Source organism: Pristiophorus japonicus, chromosome 13 (genome assembly GCF_044704955.1).
Source record: "Pristiophorus japonicus isolate sPriJap1 chromosome 13, sPriJap1.hap1, whole genome shotgun sequence".
Lineage (NCBI taxonomy): Eukaryota > Metazoa > Chordata > Chondrichthyes > Pristiophoridae > Pristiophorus > Pristiophorus japonicus.
Window position 1 is genome coordinate 194,816,492 of NC_091989.1, and position 23,451 is coordinate 194,839,942.

Below are 23,451 nucleotides of genomic sequence, written 5' to 3' on the forward strand. Positions count from 1 at the left end.
GAGGGAGTGCCGCACTGTCGGAGGGGCGGTGCCGAGGGAGTGCCGCACTGTCGGAGGGGCGGTGCCGAGGGAGCGCCGCACTGTCGGAGGTACCGTCTTTTGGATGAGACGTTAAACCGAGGCCCTGTCTACCCCCTCAGGTGGATGTAAAAGATCCCACGGCCACTATTTCGAAGAAGAGCAGAGGAGTTATCCCCCTGAGGCCGATATTTATCCCTCAATCAACAGAACAAAAACCAGATTATCTGCGTCATTACCTTGCTCCTTGTCGGAGCTTGCTGTGCGTTAATTGGCTGCTGCGCTTCCCGCATTACATCAGCGACCACACTCCCAAAGGCCCGTCATTGGGTAAAGCGCTTGGTGAAAGGCCCCGTAGAAATGCAAGGTCTTTTATTTTCTGTCGAAGGTTCGTGCCTTGTGTGAGCCCAGGGGTGTTCGCAATCTGGAGGGCGGAGGATTATGGAGAGATCAGTGCGGGTGTGGGACCTGGGGAGGGCGCAGTGTGCGTGACTGATGGCAGAATCCAGAAACCTGTTCTAACAAGTCGATGAAAAGCATCGAAGGCTACAGCAGATGGTGATGTTTGAGGAAGATGTCGGGGGGGGAAGTGGGTGTGGGGCCGGCTTTGGATCCACTCCTGTTTCTGCAGCTCAGCAGTGAGATTCGCTTTGAATACTGAAACCATTTTCCGTTGATTTGACGTTCATTTTAGTGTTTGCCGCCTCCAGGGGAAGCTTTATCAGCGTGCCGTATCACTTCCCCCCCCCCCCCCCCCCCCTCTGGCCACTCGTCTGTTTACTGTTTGCATTCTTAATCATACTTCCAGATCTCTAGCCTCCAATCTCTGAATTCTCACGCAGGGTTAGATTTATTTTGGTCGAAATGGGCTCAGCTTAGGACATGTTTCCACTTGTTGAGGAGCCTTGAGAATAAAATCCAGGCTGGTGCTGCACTGTCGGAGCCGTCGTCTTTGGGATGAGACGTTAAACCGAGGCCCCGTCTGCCCTCTTGGCTGGACATTAACGATCCCGTGGCATTTATTTCTGTAAGTGGTTTTGCCCTTGGTGATTTCGAATCACCCCCCCCCCCACCGGTTACAACAGTTCTACCGGAATTACAGTAGTGAACAGAAATACACAGTTGTAGCCAGATCTTTCGGTCTCAACCGCCACAGTGCTTTTATTCAAGTTAAAGCACACACTTGTACCCAGTAAAATACACCCTGGCGGTGTAAAACATACAAACACAGTCTGGCCCATCTGAACAGGCCCCTACCGCGAAGTACCCACGACTAAAACACTCTGCTCTGATTCAAAAGTGTACCATCGAATCTGTCCAACAGAATTGTGTACGCTTACGATCCGTGCCAAAACCTCCCACTAAACCCCTAAGGCTTAGTTGGGACACACGGCACCCCTTCACACTATGCGGTGGTCTTAAAGATGTGTGGGCTGGGATCAATGCTCACCAATTACCCCCTCTGACTTACTCGCTGCTTCTCCCGATGAGGCGTATCCTCTGGGTCTGTACCAGTCTGTGGTGCTCCAGTCCAGTCTCAAGGCCAGCTTCCCAGTCGAAGTAACGAGGCTCCCTTTGCTCGTCGATGGTGTTTCTTCTCTCCGTCCCAGACGGACTGCTCAGTCCTTGTGCGTTGAGCGAGAGATAAACTGCCGTCTCTTATACCTGCAAAAAGCTTCTTCTCGCCCAAAAGTCCAACTGTTCTTCCCTTGGGGCTGTGCAACTGAAAAGCAAAATCAAGTCTTTGGCCTGTTCCTTTGTCAACTGGGCAGTACCGTGATGTATGGCTCCCACAAGTCTGTGGTCGAATAGCCTTCCTTTGTGTCCTGAGCACTGACCAATCCTGCTTGACCTCTCACTGATTGCATGACAAAGGGCCTGGCCATCGATTCCTTGTCCACCTGATGTTTATTCCTGTGGAACATGTTTGGACCTGTCAATGTGTCCAGACATTGCCAAAAGTCTGCTTTCGCTGAATTCTTACAACTTTCTTAGGAGCCTTGAGAATAAAATCCAGGCTGATGCTGCACTGTCGGAGGGTGCTGTCTTTCGGATGAGATGTTAAACCGAGGCCCTGTCTGCTCTCAAGTGGGCGTAGAAGATCCCATGGCACTATTTTGAAGAAGAGCAGGGGAATTCTCCCCAGTGTCCTGAGGCCAATATTTATCCCTCAATCAACAGCACTAAAACAGATTATTTGGTCATTTATTTAATTGCTGTGTGTGGGAGCTTGCTGTGCGCAAATTGGCTGCTGCGTTTCCCACATTGCAACAGTGACTATACTCCAAAAGTACTTCATTGCTGTGAAATGCCGTGGTCGTGAAAAGCACTGTAGAAATGGAAGTCCTTTTGTTATAGAGCACCTTTCTGATTAAAGTGTCAACGCTGCACAATAAATCACTGTGCAGTGGCAACATAGTGAGATCCCACACGCAGCACCTATGATGAACATAAGAAATAGGAGCAGGAGTCGGCCATTTGGCCCCTCGAGCCTGCTCCGCCATTCAATAAGATCATGGCTGATCTGATCATGGACTCAGCTCCACTTCCCCGCCCGCTCCCCATAACCCTTTACTCCATTATCGCTCAAAAATCTGTCTATCTCTGCCTTAAATATATTCAATGTCCCAGCCTTCACAGCTCTCTGGGGCAGAGAATTCCACAGATTTACAATCCTCTGAGAAGAAATTCCTCCTCATCTCAGTTTTAAATGGACGGCCCCTTATTCTAAGACTATGTCCTCTAATTTTAGTTTCCCCCATCAGTGGAAACATCCTCTCTGCATCCACCTTGTCGAGCCCCCTCATTATCTTATGTTTCGATACGATCACCCTTCATTCTTCTGAATTCCAATGAGTAGAGGCCCAACCTGCTCAACCTTTCCTCATAAGTCAACCCCCTCATCTCCAGAATCAACCCAGTGAACCTTCAGCCGTGATCATATTGAATGGCGGTGCAGGCTCGAAGGGCCGAATGGCCTTCTCCTGCACCTATTTTCTATGTTTCTGTTTCTCTAAATACGGAGACCAAAACTGTACGCAGTTTCTTGGTGTTATATAAGGGAAGAATGTTGGCCAGGACACTGGGAGAACTCCCGGCGTCTCTTCCAGCAGTGAAGTGGGATCGGAGTGCAGCTGAGCAGGCAGACGGACCCTTGAGGTTATAATCTCTGAGCACCAGCGGGGAGCGGCTGTGACGGGGGGGACAGGGCGGGGGGGGGGCCGGGCCTTCGGGCAAGGTCACCACCGCACTCCACTTACACCCCATGGTCAAATAGCCCAATGGTGCTCACCATCCAGACTCGCACACAAACTGCGCCTGCTCTGGTGGGCCACCAGAGGGGGCCCCAGCCCCTAACACGCTCTCTTGACCAAGGAAAGCTTGACAAATTGGGCCTTTTATCGTTCTAACAACACGGATTGCGGGGTTGATATAATGGAAGTGTTTAAAATGGTGAAAGGATGTGACAGGGTAGATAGAAGCAAATGGTTTCCAGGGGTCAAGAACAAGGGGCCAGAGAATGAAAAGACTTGCATTTATATAGCGCCTTTCATGACCACCAGACGTCTCAAAGCGCTTTACAACCAATGAAGTACTTTTGGAGTGTAGTCACTGTTGTAATGTAGGAAATGCAGCAGGCAATTGCGCACAGCAAGCTCCCACACAGCAACGTGATAATGACCAGATAATCTGTTGTGGTGATGTTGATTGAGGGATAAATATTGACCCAGGACACCGGGGAGAACTCCCCCTGCTCCTCTTAGAAATAGTGCCATGGGATCTATTACGACCACCTGAGAGAGAAGACGGGGCCTCGGTTTAACGTCTCATCCGAAAGACAGTACCTCTGCACATCGGAGGTGAGATACGCGGATATGTAAACTGCTTCGAGCCACTTATACTGGGTCCGCCCCCAACAATAGGCCCCTCCCCTCACCTCTTTTTTTTTCAATGCAAGAAACAAAATTAAATGCGAGAGATTTAGAACAGGGGGCTGGAGAAACATCAGAGAGTTGTGAGGCTCTGGGATTCACTCCCGGGGTCAGTGGTTGGGGCGGAAACTGTCAACATTGAGGATTAGACTGGAGAGGAGGATAAAGGGAGATTGGAGCAGGGCCAGCAGGCACTGGTTGGGCTGAAGGGCCTGATTTGAACCATGCAACTTCTCTGTGTTTATCTGACCGCTTGTCCAATGCCATGTTCTGGCTGAGAGGAACATTCGACCTGTAACGCCGCTGGAGCTGCTCTGAGACACGAGCTGTGCGAATATATGAACAGCTCATCGCTGGGCTGCTGATCAAAAACATGTTTATGTTTGTTCGTGGCCCATTTTGCAAGTCTCGGAGGCACTGAAGAAAAAAATGGCATTAAGAAGAGCGGGTGGGGGAATCCAGCACGAAGCAGGTTGCATTTCCGCGTGTCTCCCCTCCCATGTGCAGAGTGATGCGTTTCTAGGGTTTGATTCCCAAATCTTGCTCCATCACACCGGCTTGTGCTGTCCCAACACTTTGTCGCTCCTTCCTCTGGGCTGTTAATACTCCATCGGTCTTCCCCCTCCGACAGGCTGTGGGCTGTGTCTCACCCATACTCCCTCGGTCTTCCCCTCCGACAGGCTGTGGGCTCTATCTCGCCCATACTCCCTCGGTCTTCCCCTCCGACAGGCTTTGGGCTGTGTCTCACCCATACTCCCTCGGTCTTCCCCTCCAACAGGCTGTGGGCTCTATCTCGCCCATACTCCCTCGGTCTTCCCCTCCGACAGGCTGTGGGCTGTGTCTCACCCATACTCCCTCGGTCTTCCCCTCCGACAGGCTGTGGGCTCTATCTCGCCCATACTCCCTCGGTCTTCCCCTCCGACAGGCTGTGGGCTGTGTCTCACCCAGCCACTGCGTGCCATTTACCTGCTTATTAAAAAAAAATTACTTTCGGCCCTGTTGAATAACACTCAAAATCTGTTGTGTTGACGTCTCCCATCTCCGCTCCCGCCTCAGCTCATCTGCTGAAATCCTCGCCCGTGCCGTTGTTACCTCGAGACTCAACTATTCCTGTGCTCGCTGACCAAAGTGGCTCCCGGTCCGGCAACGCCTCAAATTTAACATTCTCATCCTTCAAATCCCTCCATGGCCTCACCCCTTCCGAACCTTGTAACCTCCTCCAGCCCCATTACCCTCCGAAATATCTGCGCTTCTCAAATTCTGCCCTCTTGCACATCCTCCAATTTCCATCGCACCACCATTGGTGGCCGGGCCTTTAGCTGCCTGGGCCTCAAGCTCGGGAACTCCCTCCCTAAACCTCTCCGTCTCTCTCTCTCTCTTTAAGACGCTCCTCAAAACCTACCTCTTTGACCAAGCTTTTGGTCACGGTGTCTGATAATCGCTCCTGTGAAGCGCCTTGGGAATTTTCCCGTCTAAAGGCACTGTGCAAGTTCTGTTTTCTGGGCAGTCTGTATGAACGGCCTGTGATGTGAATGATGTTGCTGTCCACAGGGTGGTGGTGTTGTGCTGTCTGTCCCTGCGCCAAGCGAGCGAGGGACCTCCCGGAGCTCGGAGTCGCTTCCTCCCACAGTCACACACACTACCTTTCCCTTTTGCAGGCAGCCACAAACCTGATCTCTCACACCATCTCTTCCCTGGGGAAACCCGGCCGGCCCGAGGCTGCACAGATACTGGGCCCGTCCGCCAGGCTCGGCCTCCTCCCGCTCGTGTGACCACTCCCAGCGGGGCTTCGTGTGACTTGGCTCTTCCCCGAGTCCCTGCTCGGCAATAGTGCGTGACCACCCGTCAATTGGCAGTTTCCCTGCATTGCCCTCCGGCCCCTCGGTCTCCGGCCAGCCCTCCGGCCCCTCGGTCTCCGGCCAGCCCTCCGGCCCCTCGGTCTCCCACCCCTCGGTCTCCGGCCAGCCCTCCCACCCCTCGGTCTCCGGCTCTCCGGCCCCTCGGTCTCCGGCCAGCCCTCTGGCCCCTCGGTCTCCGGCCAGCCCTCCGGCCCCTCGGTCTCCGGCCAGCCCTCCGGCCCCTCGGTCTCCGGCCAGCCCTCCGGCCCCTCGGTCTCCGGCCAGCCCTCCCACCCCTCGGTCTCCGGCTCTCCGGCCCCTCGGTCTCCGGCCAGCCCTCCGGCCCCTCGGTCTCCGGCCAGCCCTCCGGCCCCTCGGTCTCCGGCCAGCCCTCCGGCCCCTCGGTCTCCGGCCAGCCCTCCGGCCCCTCGGTCTCCGGCCAGCCCTCCGGCCCCTCGGTCTCCGGCCAGCCCTCCGGCCCCTCGGTCTCCGGCCAGCCCTCCGGCCCCTCGGTCTCCGGCCAGCCCTCCGGCCCCTCGGTCTCCGGCCAGCCCTCCGGCCCCTCGGTCTCCGGCCCCTCGGTCTCCGGCCAGCCCTCCGGCCCCTCGGCCGCGATACCGTGCAGCAACGTTGAAGGAACTGCGGGGACGTTGCTGCGAAGGGTATACACGGTAACAGTATACAATTTATAGGAGTGGTCAAACATTTGTTTTATACCGCTCCTGTGAAAAGCCTTGGGAGGTTTAATGACGTTAAAGGTGCTAACCGTGCCTGTTGTATAGGAGTGCGATCCCTCAGCGTTTGATCCTGAGCCCAGCCTCACATCCCTCACTACACGCTCACTGCCACTTCTCCCCCCCCCCCACGCGGTTTCTGCCTGGGACCCAGCGGGAGATATCCGAGCGCTGGGTGTGGGGCTGAGGAGAGCCCGGAGTCTGGTCCCTTGTGTCGGGTCTGCATTATGGGCGGGGGCTGGGGACTCCAGCCTAAGGAGGGAGGCGACTGAGGGGGGGTTGGGGGGTGGGGGGGGTTGTAGCAGGATATAACAACAACAACTTGTATTTATATAGCAACTTTAACGTAGTGCAATGTCCCAAGGCGCTTCACAGGAGTGATATGTGATTTAAAAAATGCAATTAAAAATATGACACCGAGTCGCATAAGGAGAAATTACGGCAGGTGAACAAAAGCTTGGTCAAAGAGATCAGTTTTAAGGAGCGTCTCAAAGGAGGGCAGATGGGTTTAGGGAGGGAGTTCCAGAGCTTGGGGCCCAGGCAACAGAAGGCACGGCCACCGATGGTGGAGCGATTATAATCAGGGATGCTCAAGAGGACAGAATTAGAGGAGCGCAGACATCTCGTGGGGAGGGGGGGGGGGGTTAGAGGAGATTACAGGGATAGGGAGGGGCGAGGCCATGGAGGGATTTGATAAGGATGATAAATTTGTAATCAAGGCGTTGCTTAACCAGGAGCCAATGTAGGTCAGCGAGCACGGAGTGATGGGTGAGCGGGAACGTTACAAGGACACCCTGAATGCCTCCCTGCTAAAGTGCAACATCCCCACTGACACCTGGGAGTCCCTGGCCAAAGACCAGACCGCCCTAAGTGGAGGAAGTGCATCCGGGAGGGCGCTGAGCACCTCGAGTCCTATCGCCGAGAGCATGCAGAAATCAAGCGCAGGCAGCGGAAGGAGTGTGCGGCAAACCAGTTCCACCCACCCCTTCCCTCAACCACTGTCTGTCCCACCTGTGACAGGGACTGTGGCTCTCATATTGGACTGTTCAGCCGCCTAAGGACTCATGTTAAGAGTGGAAGCAAGTCTTCTTGATTCTGAGGAACTACCTATGATGATGATGAGGATGGGTGAGCGGGACTTGGCGTAAGTTAGCGACATACAGATGCAGGAAGAATGTTCCCAATGTTGGGGAAGTCCAGAACCAGGGGACACAGTCTAAGGATAAGGGGGAAGCCATTTAGGACCGAGATGAGGAGGAATTTCTTCACCCAGAGAGTGGTGAACCTGTGGAATTCTCTACCACAGAAAGTTGTTGAGGCCAATTCACTAAATATATTCAAAAAGGAGTTAGATGAAGTCCTTACTACTAGGGTGATCAAGGGGTATGGTGAGAAAGCAGGAATGGCGTACTGAAGTTGCATGTTCAGCCATAAACTCATTGAATGGCGGTGCAGGCTAGAAGGGCCGAATGGCCTACTCCTGCACCTATTTTCTATGTTTCTATGTTTCTATATCTGTAACTCTACTAGCTAAACTGTGCCAACAGGACGCGAGACCGCTGGGCAAGGACCTGACCGCCGGATGTTGTTCGTGTAAATGTTGAGCACCGGGAGGGAGCCTCACGGGGGTGAGGGTATGTCTGGCAGACACTGACTTGTCTCTGAGCAACTCTCACCCCTTGTTGACAGAAAGGCTTTGGCCGTTTCCACCTCTGGCAGGAGTTTCCAGCTGGGAAGGAGTTAACCCCGAAGCTGGTAGTTCCTCACGTGAGCTGTGGTTGCTGGCAGGTTGGGTTAATGACTCTGCACTCTGGCTGAGCAGCATTCCGATCTCGGTGATTAGCGCTGAGAATCTAGGAGGGGGAGCAATCAGTCAGACGGATCATCTTCCGCCCCCCTCGGCGACTGTTCTGGTAAGGGCGGACGGACTGACATCGGGGCAATTACTGCCTCAAACAAATTCTCCTCCTTCCTGGGATGGCTCAGTGCAGAAATGCACATCTTGCTGAGGGAGAGCAGGAATGTCCCAATCTGTGCTGAGTTGGTTAGGAACAGTAGGAGGCCATTCAGCCTCTCCAGCCTGTTTCGCCATTCAATTAGATCGTGGCTGATCTGTGTCTTAACTCCATCGACCCGTCTTTGTTCTGTAACCCTTAATACCCTCGCCCAACAAAAATCTACCAATCTCAGAATTATTTTCAATTGACTTCTGGCCTCGGCAGTGTTTTGGGGGAGAGTTTTCCCGATTCCCACTGCCCTTTGTGTGAAGACATGCTTCCTGACATCACCCTGAGCGGCATGGGTCTTAACTTTAAGGTTATGCCCCTTGTTCTGGACTCCCCCCACTAGAGGGAATAGTTTCTCTCTCTACCCCTTCAAATCCTTTAACCATCTTAAACATCTCAATCAGATCCCCCTTTGATCTTCCAAACTCGAGGGAACGTGCAAAGTGCCGCAGTACAGCGGGACCTGGGGGTACTTGTGCATGAAACACAAAAGGTTAGTGTGCAGGTACAGCAAGTGATCAGGAAGGCCAATGGAATCTTGGCCTTTATTGCAAAGGGGATGGAGTATAAAAGCAGGGAAGTCTTGCTACAGCTATACAGGGTATTGGTGAGGCCACACCTGGAATACTGCGTACAGTTTTGGTTTCCATATTTACAAAAGGATATACTTGCTTTAGAGCCAGTTCAGAGAAGGTTCACTAGGTTGATTCCGGGGATGAGGGGGTTGACTTATGAGGAAAGGTTGAGTAGGTTGGGCCTCTACTCATTGGAATTTAGAAGAATGAGAGGTGATCTTATCGAAACGTATCAGATTATGAGGGGGCTTGACAAGGTGGATGCAGAGAGAATGTTTCCACTGATGGGGAAGACTAGAACTAGAGGGCATAATCTTAGAATAAGGGGCCGCCCATTTAAAACTGAGATGAGGAAGAATTTCTTCTCTGAGAATTGTAAATCTGTGGAATTCGCTGCCCCAGAGAGCTGTGGAAGCTGGGACATTGAATAAATTTAAGACAGAAATAGACAGTTCCTGAACTGATAAGGGGATAAGGGGTTATGGGGAGCGGGCAGGGAAGTGGAGCTGAGTCCATGATCGGATCAGCCATGATCTTATTAAATGGCGGAGCAGGCTCGAGGGGCCGTATGGCCTACTCCTCCTATTTCTTATGTTCTTATGAACACAAGCCTAGTCTGTACAACTTGTCCTCGTACTGATCCTCAGCCAGACAGAGGCTTGAGTGCCACAGTTGGTCTTGGCTTTCTCTGGTTTGGTTTTGGGAGAGGGATCAGCCTGGGTTTTTCATCACTCTCCGATGGTGGCATGGGACATTGCCGTATATTTAGGATCGCTGGGCTGCTCCCTGAGGGGAGGATGTCATTCAGATCGAGACCGGACCTGTACGAGTTACTGCGAACAGGTGTGGTGTTTTGGGATTGTGTCCAGTGAGTGTATGTTTAGGTTGGACGGATGCTGTGATAAGAGTAGGTGCTGGGGATCGAGAGTCACTCGGAGTGCAGTTATACTGCCTGACGCACTGCCCTGCCTCCAGTTGCAGTCAATGCCTTCACGGCCCCCTCTTAAACGATGCGCAGACCATTCTCGGGGTGGGGGGTTGGCAGGCGGCCAGCCATCCACCCCTCCCATTGTGAGTAGAGTGAGTTCGATTCACAGATTGGGGCTTTGACAGTGCAATACAGGACCCCCTGCTGCTCAGGAGTTCCCTGTAACACGCACTGTGCACCAATCATTAACAGCACTGTCCCACACACTCGAGTCACTAGGGTGAGCTAGAGCAGCGCGAGTCTGTCTGGGAGACGTGTTCTGGTGATCGCCTTGCCCGTGCGGTGGGCGGGGGGTAGAGTCGTCACAGTCTAAGGATAAGGGTTAAGCCATTTAGGACCGAGATGAGGAGAAACTTCTTCACCCAGAGAGTGGTGAACCTGTGGAATTCTCTACCACAGAAAGTTGTTGAGGCCAATTCACTAAATATATTCAAAAAGGAGTTAGATGTAATCCTTACTACTCGGGGGATCAAGGGTTATGGTGAGAAAGCAGGAATGGGATACTGAAGTTGCATGTTCAGCCATGAACTCATTGAATGGCGGTGCAGGCTAGAAGGGCCGAATGGCCTACTCCACCTATTTTCTATGTTTCTATGTTTTCTAGATCCTGGTATCTGCTAGTGAGGATTGACCTCTGTTGGGGTTGGTTGAGGAGGTGGGGGGGGGGAGGTGGGGGTGGTAATTGGTGTGTGACTGAGGTTGCTCGGAGACAGTGTCTGGTAATGGGAGAATGGGGCCAGGTGTATCCCAGGTCAGAGGTAGGTGGTGTTCAAGTACTGAGCTGGGCAGCTCTGCAGTATTCTTGGCAGCCTGGCTTGTCGGGGGTCAGGGTTAGTACTGTCATTGGGGGTCGGGGGGGCTTCGGGGTTAGTACTGTCATTGGGGGGGGCGGGGTTAGTACTGTCATTGGGGGGGGCGGGGTTAGTACTGTCATTGGGGGGGCGGGGTTAGTACTGTCATTGGGGGGGCGGGGTTAGTACTGTCATTGGGGGGGCGGGGTTAGTACTGTCATTGGGGGGGGCGGGGTTAGTACTGTCATTGGGGGGGCGGGGTTAGTACTGTCATTGGGGGGACGGGGTTAGTACTGTCATTGGGGGGGCGGGGTTAGTACTGTCATTGGGGGGGCGGGGTTAGTACTGTCATTGGGGGGCGGGGTTAGTACTGTCATTGGGGGGCGGGGTTAGTACTGTCATTGGGGGGGCGGGGTTAGTACTGTCATTGGGGGGGCGGGGTTAGTACTGTCATTGGGGGGGGCGGGGTTAGTACTGTCATTGGGGGGCGGGGTTAGTACTGTCATTGGGGGGGCGGGGTTAGTACTGTCATTGGGGGGGCGGGGTTAGTACTGTCATTGGGGGGGCGGGGTTAGTACTGTCATTGGGGGGGCGGGGTTAGTACTGTCATTGGGGGGGCGGGGTTAGTACTGTCATTGGGGGGGGGGGGTTAGTACTGTCATTGGGGGGGCGGGGTTAGTACTGTCATTGGGGGGCGGGGTTAGTACTGTCATTGGGGGGGCGGGGTTAGTACTGTCATTGGGGGGGCGGGGTTAGTACTGTCATTGGGGGGGCGGGGTTAGTACTGTCATTGGGGGGGCGGGGTTAGTACTGTCATTGGGAGGGCGGGGTTAGTACTGTCATTGTGGGGGGCGGGGTTGGTACTGTCATTGGGGGGGGCGGGGTTAGTACTGTCATTGGGGGGCGGGGTTAGTACTGTCATTGGGGGGAGGGGGCGGGGTTAGTACTGTCATTGGGGGGCGGGGTTAGTACTGTCATTGGGGGGGCGGGGTTAGTACTGTCATTGGGAGGGCGGGGTTAGTACTGTCATTGGGGGGGGCGGGGTTAGTACTGTCATGGGGGGGCGGGGTTAGTACTGTCATTGGGGGAGGGGGCGGGGTTAGTACTGTCATTGGGGGGCGGGGTTAGTACTGTCATTGGGGGGGGCGGGGTTAGTACTGTCATTGGGGGGAGGGGGCGGGGTTAGTACTGTCATTGGGGGGCGGGGTTAGTACTGTCATTGGGGGGGCGGGGTTAGTACTGTCATTGGGAGGGCGGGGTTAGTACTGTCATTGGGGGGAGGGGGCGGGGTTAGTACTGTCATTGGGGGGCGGGATGTGAAACACTTTGGGACGTCCGGCGGGGGTGAAAGATGCTGTAGAAATGAAAGCTCCCTCTTAAACTCCAGCAGTGTCCCTGTGCACACTGGGATCGCTGACCCTTGCCTCCTGATGGTCTAGTCCTACACTCTCCACTCCGGACGTGGCTATGGCGTGTGGGTGGCCACTCAATCTTGGGCAAATGGAAACTGTATCTGTGTGGCGATCCCAGCTTGGTTAGGAAGCTTGTAAAAAGATAAAAGTGCTGGTGGGTTTGTGTGGTGTGCGTCAGACGGGCTAAGGTTACCTCCCCAGGAGTTGATTGAAGCCTTCGTCCTGGGTGTCAAACCCAGTTCAAGTCCAGCACTTGCCAGTCTGTAAATATTCACAGGGAAAAAATATAAAGTCGCTGGGCTGCCCTTAAACTGGAGGAACTTTCCTTTAAACATTTAACGGTTAATGGATCAGTCTAAAGGTGAATGGCGTGGGTTAGTAAGAGAACAAAATGATGACTTGTACTGTGGAATGAAAGCTCAATCAGTGTGTCGCGGTAATTCTGACCTTGTGTAAAGGGTTGGGTCCGGGGAAGGGCGGGGGCGGGGGGCGGGGGGAGGGGAAGAGATATCCAGGTTGTCAGATTTGTACAATTTGTACGTTTCGTATCTGAGTCACACTGTGACTCGACACTGTACAAACAGATTATTCCCATAAACCTCGTGTCTCTGGTATAGTCTGACTGACCTAATTTCAGTCTGTATCAGCTGAATGTGTAATCAGCCAATATCTATAAACTATCTCCCTCTCGCTAGTTATGTCAAGCTGTGACTCATGTTCGCAGAGATCAAGATGGTAGTGGTGGGGGGCAGGGAGGAGAGAGCTGTTGTCCTGGCAACTTGCGAAATCGAATCAGAATACCTACATTGGCTCCCGGTCTGGCAATGCCCCAATTTTAAAATTCTCATCCTTGTATATAAATCCCTCCATGGCCTCACCCCCTCCCTATCTCTGTAATCTCCCCCCCCCCCCCCCCCCCCCCCGAGATATCTGCACTCTTACCATTCTGGCCTCTTGAGCATCCCGGATTTCCATTGCTCCACCATTGGTGGCCGTGCCTTCAGCTGCCTGGGCCCCAAGCTCTGGAACTCCCTCCCTAAACCCCTCTGTCCTCTTTGACCAAGCTTTTGGTCACCTGTCCTGATATCTCCTCATGTGGCTCGGTGTCATTTTTGTTTGATAACGCTCCTTTGAAGCACCCTGAGACGTTTTACTACATTAAAGGCACTGTATAAATACAGGTTGATGTTGTTTGGCATTCAGCCCCTTGATTCTCTGGTTTGTAGTGAGGTTCTCGTGTTCGCGAATGCATTAGAAATCCTGACCGGAGAACATGTAACGGTGACCATACACGGTGTCGTCACACACAGCGCGAGGAAGAAGAGTCCGACCCACTCAAGCTCCGTGTCGGACTCTGCACAAGGGAGTCCGGAGGCAGTCCTGGTCTTAGTCCATAGGGCCTTCAGTGGGAATTTAACTGAATAAGACCCCTCACCCGTTACAATCAACTGAGGTCTCGCCAGCCGCCTCTCGGGTTGTAAATCAAAGGAGGCTGGACTACAAAGGGGAGCGAGTGATGCTTCAGTTGTACAGAGCCTCAGTCAGACCCCGTCTGGAGTAACTGTGTTCGGTTCTGGGAGGATACATTGCCCTCGGAGAGGGGAGCAGCGCAGATTCACCAGAATGTTCCCGGGGCTGGAATCGTGGCGGAGCTGCAGCGAATGAGGATACTGTACCCAGGGGCAGCACGGGGCCCAGCCCACACTGTGCGATATGTGCGCGCACTGGGTCCGTGCAGCAGAGCAGGTCTCCAGTCGTCCTGGTTAACCCTTGCCACTGGACCAAGACCTCGCTCTGTCAAGCCCGTGTGGTGGCTGGTGTGCAACAGCCACCCCACGTTAAAAAAATCCACCCACAGGCATCTTCCAGCCCCTCAACTGGAGTTCAGGACCTGGAACATCGGGTCCTTCATTGAAACATCTGTGAACCCATGTGGAAGCAAGTCATCCTCGTTCGCGGGACTGCCGATGATGATGATGATCGGGGCTAAAAGAGTTAAATTATGAGGACAGGTTGCACAGACCAGGCTTGTTATCCCGGGGCGTATAAGACTAAGGACGTCTTGCTGCAGTTATATCGGGCTTTGGTGAGACCACACTGGGAGTACGGTGTACAGTCCTTACTTAAGGAAGGACACAGTTGACTTTTTGGTCGGGTGCAATGAAGGTTCACCGGATTGATTCCTGGGATGAGACGGCTGTCCTATGGGGAGAGAATAAGCAGAAATTGGGCTGTTTTCACTCTGGAATTCAAGAAGAATGCGAGATGATCAAATTCTCACAGGGCTTGAGAGGGGAGATGCAGGGAGGATGTTTCCCCCCGGGCTGGGGAGTCTAGAACCAGGGCTCACAGTCTCCGGATAAGGGGTCGGCCATTTAGGACTGAGATGAGGAGAAATTTCTTCACTCAGAGGGTGGTGAATCTTTGGAATTCTCTGCTCCAGAGGGCTGTGGAGGTTCAGTCGGTGAGTATATTCAAGGCTGAGATCGATAGATTTTTGACACCAAGGGATAAGGTGGCAAACTAGAGTTGAGGTCGAAGATCAGCCTTGACCTCATTTCTTATGTTCTTGAGTTTAGAAGATTGAGTTGTTTACAATGCAAAAAGTATTGGTGAGGGTACATGGTGGGGAATCAAAGATGAGGGAACCTTAACCTCGAAGTTAGAGCTCGGCCGTTCAGGAGTGATGTCAGGAGGCACTTTTTCACACACAGGGCAGTGGGAATCTGCAACTTTCACCCACAGCAGGCCGTGACTCCTGGGGTACAATTGAAAGGTTTAAGACTGATATAGATAGATTAATGTTGGGTGAGGTTATCCAGGGCTAGGGAACCAAGGCAGGGGTTAAATGGGGTTCAGGGACAAATCAGCAATGAACTATTTGAATTGCAGAACATGTGCAAGGGGGCTAATTGATATACTCGGGTTCCGATCCAATCCCTCCCCACCCCCACTTTCTCTCTCTCCCCTCGTCTCTCTCCCATTTCACTCACTTACCCCGTGTGTCGCTCCCAGTCTCTCTCTCTCTCTCTCCCTCTCTCTCTCTCTCCCCCTGTAATGAGCCATGAGGTCAGTGCCCTGCCTGTTCAGGCACTGACTGTGCCGATGATGGAGTGTACGTGTGTGACTTTCTGTGTGACTCCCTGCAGTTTAAATGCACTGTGCACAATATGCCAATTGCAGTTTGAATCATATTTACTCAAACATGTCTTCGCCTGCCCCAACATGAACCAGCACCTTCAGCGGAGGAGGGGGACAGCTACAGAAATAATTTGGCACCATCTCCAGTTCAGCAATCTGAGAGGATCTGATACTGGAGCCGAGTGGAACACACAGACACCTGCAGCTCCAGCAATAGGCTGTGACCGAGACACTGTCCTTCGCCACACCTTTACTCTTATCCTCACCCCATGCTGTACCTGCCCTGGGGATGTATGATGGGACAGTGTAGAGAGAGCTTTAATCTGTATCTAACCCCGTGCTGTACCTGCCCTGGGGATGTATGATGGGACAGTGTAGAGGGAGCTTTAATCTGTATCTAACCCCGTGCTGTACCTGCCCTGGGAGTGTTTGATGGGACAGTGTAGAGAGAGCTTTACTCTGTATCTAACCCCCTGTACCTGCCTGGGAGTGTTTGATGGGACAATGTGGAGGGAGCTTTACTCTGTATCTAACCCCGTGCTGTACCTGCCCTGGGAGTGTTTGATGGGACAGTGTAGAGAGAGCTTTACTCTGTATTTAACCCTGTGCTGTACCTGCCCTAAGAGTGTTTGATGGGACAGTGTAGAGGGAGCTTTAATCTGTATCTAACCCTGTGCTGTACCTGCCCTAAGAGTGTTTGATGGGACAGTGTAGAGGGAGCTTTACTCTGTATCGAACCACGTGCTGTACCTGCCCTGAGAGTGTTTGATGGGACAGTGTAGAGGGAGTTTTACTCTGTATCTAACCCCGTGCTGTACCTGCCCTGGGAGTGTTTGATGGGACAGTGTAGAGGGAGCTTTACTCTGTATCTAACCACGTGCTGTACCTGCCCTGGGAGTGTTTGATGGGACAGTGTAGAGGGAGCTTTACTCTGTATCTAACCACGTGCTGTACCTGCCCTGAGAGTGTTTGATGGGACAGTGTAGAGGGAGTTTTACTCTGTATCTAACCCCGTGCTGTACCTGCCCTGGGAGTGTTTGATGGGACAGTGTAGAGGGAGCTTTACTCTGTATCTAACCACATGCTGTACCTGCCCTGAGAGTGTTTGATGGGACAGTGTAGAGGGAGCTTTACTCTGTATCTAACCCTCTGTACCTGCCCTGGGAATGTTTGATGGGACAGTGTAGAGGGAGCTTTACTCTGTATCTAACCACGTGCTGTACCTGCCCTGAGAGTGTTTGATGGGACAGTGTAGAGAGAGCTTTACTCTGTATCTAACCCCGTGCTGTACCTGCCCTGGGAGTGTTTGATGGGACAGTGTAGAGGGAGCTTTACTCTCTCTCGAACCCTGTGCTGTACCTGCCCTGGGAATGTTTGATGGGACAGTGTAGAGAGAGCTTTACTCTGTATCTAACCCCGTGCTGTACCTGCCCTGGGGATGTTTGATGTGACAGTGTAGAGGGAGCTTTACTCTGTATCTAACCACGTGCTGTACCTGCCCTGGGAGTGTTTGATGGGACAGTGTAGAGAGAGCTTTACTCTGTATCTAACCCCCTGTACCTGCCCTGGGAATGTTTGATGGGACAGTGTAGAGGGAGCTTTACTCTGTGGGTAAATACTGGGTCACCCCGATTATCTTTTTATCAATATATTGATTTTATATTTTCAGCCTCTTCGATATGGGTGGGGAATATTACTGCTATGACTCTGACATCACCTGCTCGTTTCCAGCCAATGGCAAGTTCACCCCTGACCAGCGGGAGATCTACCAGGCTGTGCTGAAAGCGTCACGGGCAGTTATGAGTGCCGTCAAACCAGGTACAGTGCAATCTCCATCGCCCTCTCTCGCTCCCCGCCCTCCCTCTCTTTTTAATTGATACTATCACAGCTAGTGTCACTCCGAACTCTCATCCGTTTAAGCTTTCAATCATTCCTCGCGCTGTGCCTCCTGCACGCCCTCCTCTCCCCCCCCCAGCCAGGCGAAACCCAGTCCCGCTCTCAAACACAGTCCCACTCTCTGCTTGTGATTCTCCTTCCCCCTTGCCGTCCTGTCCCGCGCCTCATGGATCCTTCCCCTCCGCTTCCAAATCAGCTCACGCTCGTCATTTTGTTACCATGTGGATTTGCAGCTTGCTTTTATATAAGCGCCTTTAATACATCCCAGGGTGCTTCACAGGAGCATTGTAAAACACAATTTGACATTGAGCCACATGAAACATTAGGACAGGCGACCAAAAGCTTGGTCACAGGTCGGTTTTAAGGAGCATCTTGAAGGAGGAGAGAGAGAGGCGGAGAGGTTTAGGGAGGGAGTTCCAGAGCTTGGGGCCCAGGCAGCTGAAGGCCCGGCCGGCTATGGTGGGGCGATGGAAATCGGGGGATGCACAAGTGGCCAGAATTGAAGGAGCACAACGATCTCTGAGTTCTGATACATAGCGGGTGATTCACTGGAACCAAGTGTCTCTCTCTCTGGCTGGGCGGCCGATACGTGTCGCAGCCTGTGGGTGTACTGCTTACAATTAACACAGAATGTGAGCCCCTCCCCACGCGAGAATTAACCCTCCCCCCCCCGCCCGACCACCGCACGCAGAAACGTGGAATCCCCAGAACCCGGGTCCTCACTGAGGGGGGAACCTACCTGTAAACCTTCTCTCTCTGACTGGAAGGTTTGAAAATTTCCTTTCCAGTAACGAGGATTGTTTGTGTTTTTTTTTTGGAGGGGTTAATTCTGGAAACTGACTTGCGGGTTCCAAATGAAAGATTTTATCACAATTTGTGCGCTGCCTGAAAGGGCGGTGGAAGCAGATTCAATAGTAAATTTCAAAAAGGAAGTTGGATAAATACTTTTGAAAGTAAAGATTTGCCAAGCTACGGGGCAAGAGCAGGAGGGAGTGGGATTAAGAGCAGGCACAGGCACAATAGGCTGAATGGTGGTCTCCTATGCTGTCTGATTCTATGAACTTTATTCCAATAAAATTAATTTTAATTTATACTTTCTACTAAATGTTTTATTTTCAGCCTCATAGCGGTGTCAAAAAGTAAATGCAGTGTTGTTGGGTCCAGGAGGAGTGTGTCTGTGTGCGCGCACACACTTAATCTGCCCTGGTCAGGGTTCCTCCACTTCCAAGCTAACGGCTTTCTGATGTCAGCAGGCCGGAGGAACCTTTAACCCAACCTCGTGCTTGGAGTGGTCCCCACAGCCCCAGAGGATGGGGGGGAGGGTGGTTATTAACCCCAGCCCTGGGGCCACCGCTGGTTTTAACATGACTTTTATTTGAGCTCCAAAGTCGTCTGGAATTGAATAAGCTGACGCAACGAGCCAGCAAACTGTCCATGTGTGTCTGAACGTGAAAGTTCTGATCTGTTGAGCTCCACGGGGAGTGGGGGAAGAGGGGCTGAGGATAAGCAAGAATCAACGTCACAGCTGTCCTTCAACCTTCAGCCCTCCTGTCAGGGCCGCGAGAATCTGGACACTTTCCACAGCCCCTCTCACCTGTCACTCAATCCTGCCAAAAGCTCAGTGCCAGACTCGGGGCCACGGGCTGTATTTGCCCAAACGGCCATAGTTAGATTTATTCGGCTGGTCAGTAAACTGGGCAGAGGAAACGTTACAAGGACACCCTCAAAGCCTCCCCGATAAAGTGCAACATCCCCACCGACACCTGGGAGTCCCTGGGCCAAAGACCGCCCTAAGTGGAGGAAGTGCATCCGGGAGGGCGCTGAGCACCTCGAGTCTCGTCACCGAGAGCGTGCGGAAACCAAGCGCAGGCAGCGGAAGGAGCGTGCGGCAAACCAGTCCCACCCTCCCCTTTCCCTCAACCACTGTCTGTCCCACCTGTGACGGGCACTATGGTTCTCGTATCGGACTGTTCAGCCACCTAAGGACTCATTTTAAGAGTGGAAGCAAGTCTTCCTCGATTCCGAGGGACTGCCTGTGATGATGATGAAACAACGGCATGCATCTGAAGAGCTGGTGTTGAGTGAGCTCGGGAGTTTCCAAATGTCCTTGATTTCCCATGGTTCCCTGGAACCCTTGGATCGATCGGTGATTCTAAACCTCGTGTGTCTTCTCCAAGCTCCCAACACTTCTTCCCCCGAATCCTTTAACAGGCTTGGCTTTTGCAGACGGCGCACAAAATTTTCATGGCTGAGAGATGGATGGATCTTTGTTGGGAAAGGGAAATGGATGTCGAGTTGAGGCATGGTCGACTAGAATGGCGGAACAAGCTTGAGGGGCTGAATGGCCTCCTGCTGTTGCTCTGTGACCATGCTGTGAGCCCAGCCTTCTGCGATATGTCAGAGAGCGAGCTTCTCTCCCGCTGGGCCCAGCTCGGCTGTCTCTCTGCTTGGGACCCTGCATGCTGTGGGGGGGAAGGGGTTTGCGGAGGGGGGGGGGGGGTTTGCGGGGCGGGCTGTGGGGGGGGCTGTGGGAGGAAGGGTTTGTGGAGGGGGGGAGGATTGTGGGGGGGGAAGGGTTTGCGGGGGGGGGGAAGGGGTTTGGGGGGCGGGCTGTGGGGGGGGGGGGGAGCTGTGGAGGGGGAGAGGATTGCGGGGGGAGCTGTGGGGAAGGGTTTGTGGAGGGGGGGTTTGTGGGGGGAAGGGTTTGCAGGGAGGGGTTTGGGGGGGGGTGGGCTGTGGAGGGGGGGGAGGATTGCGGGGGGAGCTGTGGGGAAGGGTTTGTGGAGGGGGGGGTTTGTGGGGGGAAGGGTTTGCAGGGCGGGCTGTGGGGAGGGGTTTGGGGGGTGGGCTGTGGGAGGAAGGGTTTGTGGGGGGGGGGGGGGGAAGGGTTTGTGGAGAGGGGGTTTGTGGGGGGAAGGGTTTGCGGGGCGGGCTGTGGGGAGGGGTTTGGGGGGTGGGCTGTGGGAGGAAGGGTTTGTGGGGGGGGGGGAAGGGTTTGTGGAGAGGGGGTTTGTGGGGGAAAGGGTTTGCGGGGCGGGCTGTGGGGAGGGGTTTGGGGGGTGGGCTGTGGGGGGGGGGGAGCTGTGGAGGGGGAGAGGATTGCAGGGGGAGCTGTGGGGAAGGGTTTGCGGAGGGAGGGTTGTGGGGGGAAGGGTTTGTGTTTGCGGGGACTAGCTCTGACACGTGGGGGGGGGTATTGCATGTTTTGTTGTTTGGGAAGGGGTCAGGGCTGCCTGTTGGGAGGAGCTGAATGTTTGGGCTGCCTTGCAGTGTGAGTGATGCCAGCTGGATTTTGCTGACTGTCGCTGTCGAAAGGCCCAAGCTAACCTCTCTGGCACCAGACTCCATTAATGACGAGCAGCTTGTAATCCTGAGGGGCCGTTTATTGCTGAGCTCAGGCATTAAATAAATGTCTGGCCTGTTTGAGAAAAGCATCATGTGAGTTATACTGAAGTGGGTGAAGTGCGCTAAAAACGCATGATAATGTTCGAGCCCGGGGGGGTCATCACACCGCCGGGGGGGGAGGGGGAGGGGGAGGGGAGGAGGAGGGGGAGGGGAGGGGGGGTCATCACACCGCCTGGGGGGGGAGGGGAGGGGGAGGGGAGGGGAGGAGGGGTCACCACACTGCCTGGGGGAGGGGAGGGGGAGGGGGAGGGGAGGAGGGGTCACCATACTGACCGGGGTGGGAGGGGGAAGGGTCACCATACTGACTGGGGTGGGAGGGGGAAGGGTCACCATACTGACCGGGGTGGGAGGGGGGGGTCACGGGTCACCACACTGCCTGGGGGAGGGGAGGGGTCACCATACTGACCGAGGGGGGAGGGTCACACACTGTCCCGAGGGGAGGGGTCACCACACTGACCGGGGTGGGGGGGGGGGGGTCACGGGTCACCACACTGCCTGGGGGAGGGGAGGGGTCACCATACTGACCGAGGGGGGAGGGTCACACACTGTCCCGAGGGGAGGGGTCACCACACTGACCGGGGTGGGAGGGGGGAGGGTCACACACTGTCCCGAGGGGAGGGGTCCCCACACTGACCGGGGTGGGAGGGGGGAGGGTCACACACTGTCCCGAGGGGAGGGGTCACCACACTGACCGGGGTGGGAGGGGGGAGGGTCACACACTGTCCCGAGGGGAGGGGTCACCACACTGACCGGGGTGGGAGGGGGGAGGGTCACACACTGTCCCGAGGGGAGGGGTCACCACACTGACCGGGGTGGGAGGGGGGAGGGTCACACACTGTCCCGAGGGGAGGGGTCACCACACTGACCGGGGTGTGGGGGGGGGGGTCACGGGTCACCACACTGCCTGGGGCGTGAGGGAGGGAGGGGTCACCACACTGCCTGGGGGAGGGGAGGGGTCACCACACTGACCGAGGGGGGAGGGTCTCACACTGTCCCGAGGGGAGGGGTCACCACACTGACCGGGGTGGGGGGGGGGGGTCACGGGTCACCACACTGCCTGGGGGAGGGGAGGGGTCACCACACTGACCGGGGTGGGAGGGGGGGTCACGGGTCACACACTGTCCCGAGGGGAGGGGTCACCACACTGACCGGGGTGGGGGGGGGAGGGGTCACCACACTGACCGGGGTGGGGGGGGGGGGTCACGGGTCACCACACTGCCTGGGGGAGGGGAGGGGTCACCATACTGACCGAGGGGGGAGGGTCACACACTGTCCCGAGGGGAGGGGTCACCACACTGACCGGGGTGGGAGGGGGGAGGGTCACACACTGTCCCGAGGGGAGGGGTCCCCACACTGACCGGGGTGGGAGGGGGAGGGTCACACACTGTCCCGAGGGGAGGGGTCACCACACTGACCGGGGTGGGAGGGGGGAGGGTCACACACTGTCCCGAGGGGAGGGGTCACCACACTGACCGGGGTGGGAGGGGGGAGGGTCACACACTGTCCCGAGGGGAGGGGTCACCACACTGACCGGGGTGGGAGGGGGGAGGGTCACACACTGTCCCGAGGGGAGGGGTCACCACACTGACCGGGGTGGGAGGGGGGAGGGTCACACACTGTCCCGAGGGGAGGGGTCACCACACTGACCGGGGTGGGAGGGGGGAGGGTCACACACTGTCCCGAGGGGAGGGGTCACCACACTGACCGGGGTGGGAGGGGGGAGGGTCACACACTGTCCGAGGGGAGGGGTCACCATACTGACCGGGGTGGGAGGGGGAGGGTCACACACTGTCCCGAGGGGAGGGGTCACCACACTGACCGGGGTGGGAGGGGGGAGGGTCACACACTGTCCCGAGGGGAGGGGTCACCATACTGACCGGGGTGGGAGGGGGAAGGGTCACACACTGTCCCGAGGGGAGGGGTCACCACACTGCCGGGGGGTTGTCCGTGTCACCACAGCTTGACTTTACTCCCCACGATTCCGCCCAGCATCCGTCACATTCCCTGCCTGGATCAGACGGACCTCCTCAAACCTCACTCCCTTTTCTCGAGGCGTGATGCAGTTCCTGTTTAAAAGAGAGAATTTGCATTTATATAGCGCCTTTCACCACAATGTCCCAAAGCACTTTACAGCCAATGAAGTACTTGTTGGAGTGTAGTCACTGTTGTAATGTAGGAAACGCAGCAGCCAATCTGTGCACAGAAAGCTCCCACACACAGCAATGTGATCATGACCAGATAATCTGTGTTCCGGATGTTGGTTGAGGGATAAATATTGGCCCAGGACACCGGGGATAACTCCCCCGCTCTTCCAATAATGCCCTGGGTTATTTTACGTCTACCTGAGAGGGCAGACGACGCCTCTCGGTTTAATGTCTCATCCGAAAGACGGCTTGAATTTATATAGCGCCTTATCCCATCTCAAACATTTCTCCGCACTTCACACACACGGGGAGAGGGGACGGGAACTTGGGAAAACCGTGAGGAGCTGACTGATCGGTTAGGATATTCCATGTAGGGGTAACACAGAAAAATAATATTTGCAGCAGCACACGAAGAGTTAATCAGTCTCCCTGTGAAGAATGAGGCTGAATGAAGAAGGAGGATCTCATTTATACATGTACAGGCGGTTTAAAAAGTCTGTTTGCTCTTAAACTGATAGTTATCATCTGTGCTTAATAGGTATCAGGACGTGTTGTGTACAGAACCATGTTT

At 54.7% G+C, this 23,451-nt stretch overlaps 1 protein-coding gene across 1 annotated transcript in view; it reads left to right on the forward strand.

Annotated features, from left to right (window-relative positions):
- pepd (peptidase D) overlaps window positions 1-17,497 on the forward strand; it is a 149,507-nt gene extending 132,010 nt beyond the window's left edge. The window contains exon 12 of the mRNA XM_070897050.1: window positions 17,105-17,497. Within this exon, the coding sequence (XP_070753151.1) occupies window positions 17,105-17,312 (208 nt within the window). The 3' untranslated portion in view covers window positions 17,313-17,497. The remainder of the gene's footprint in view (window positions 1-17,104) is intronic.
- Window positions 17,498-23,451: the final 5,954 nt, after the last annotated feature.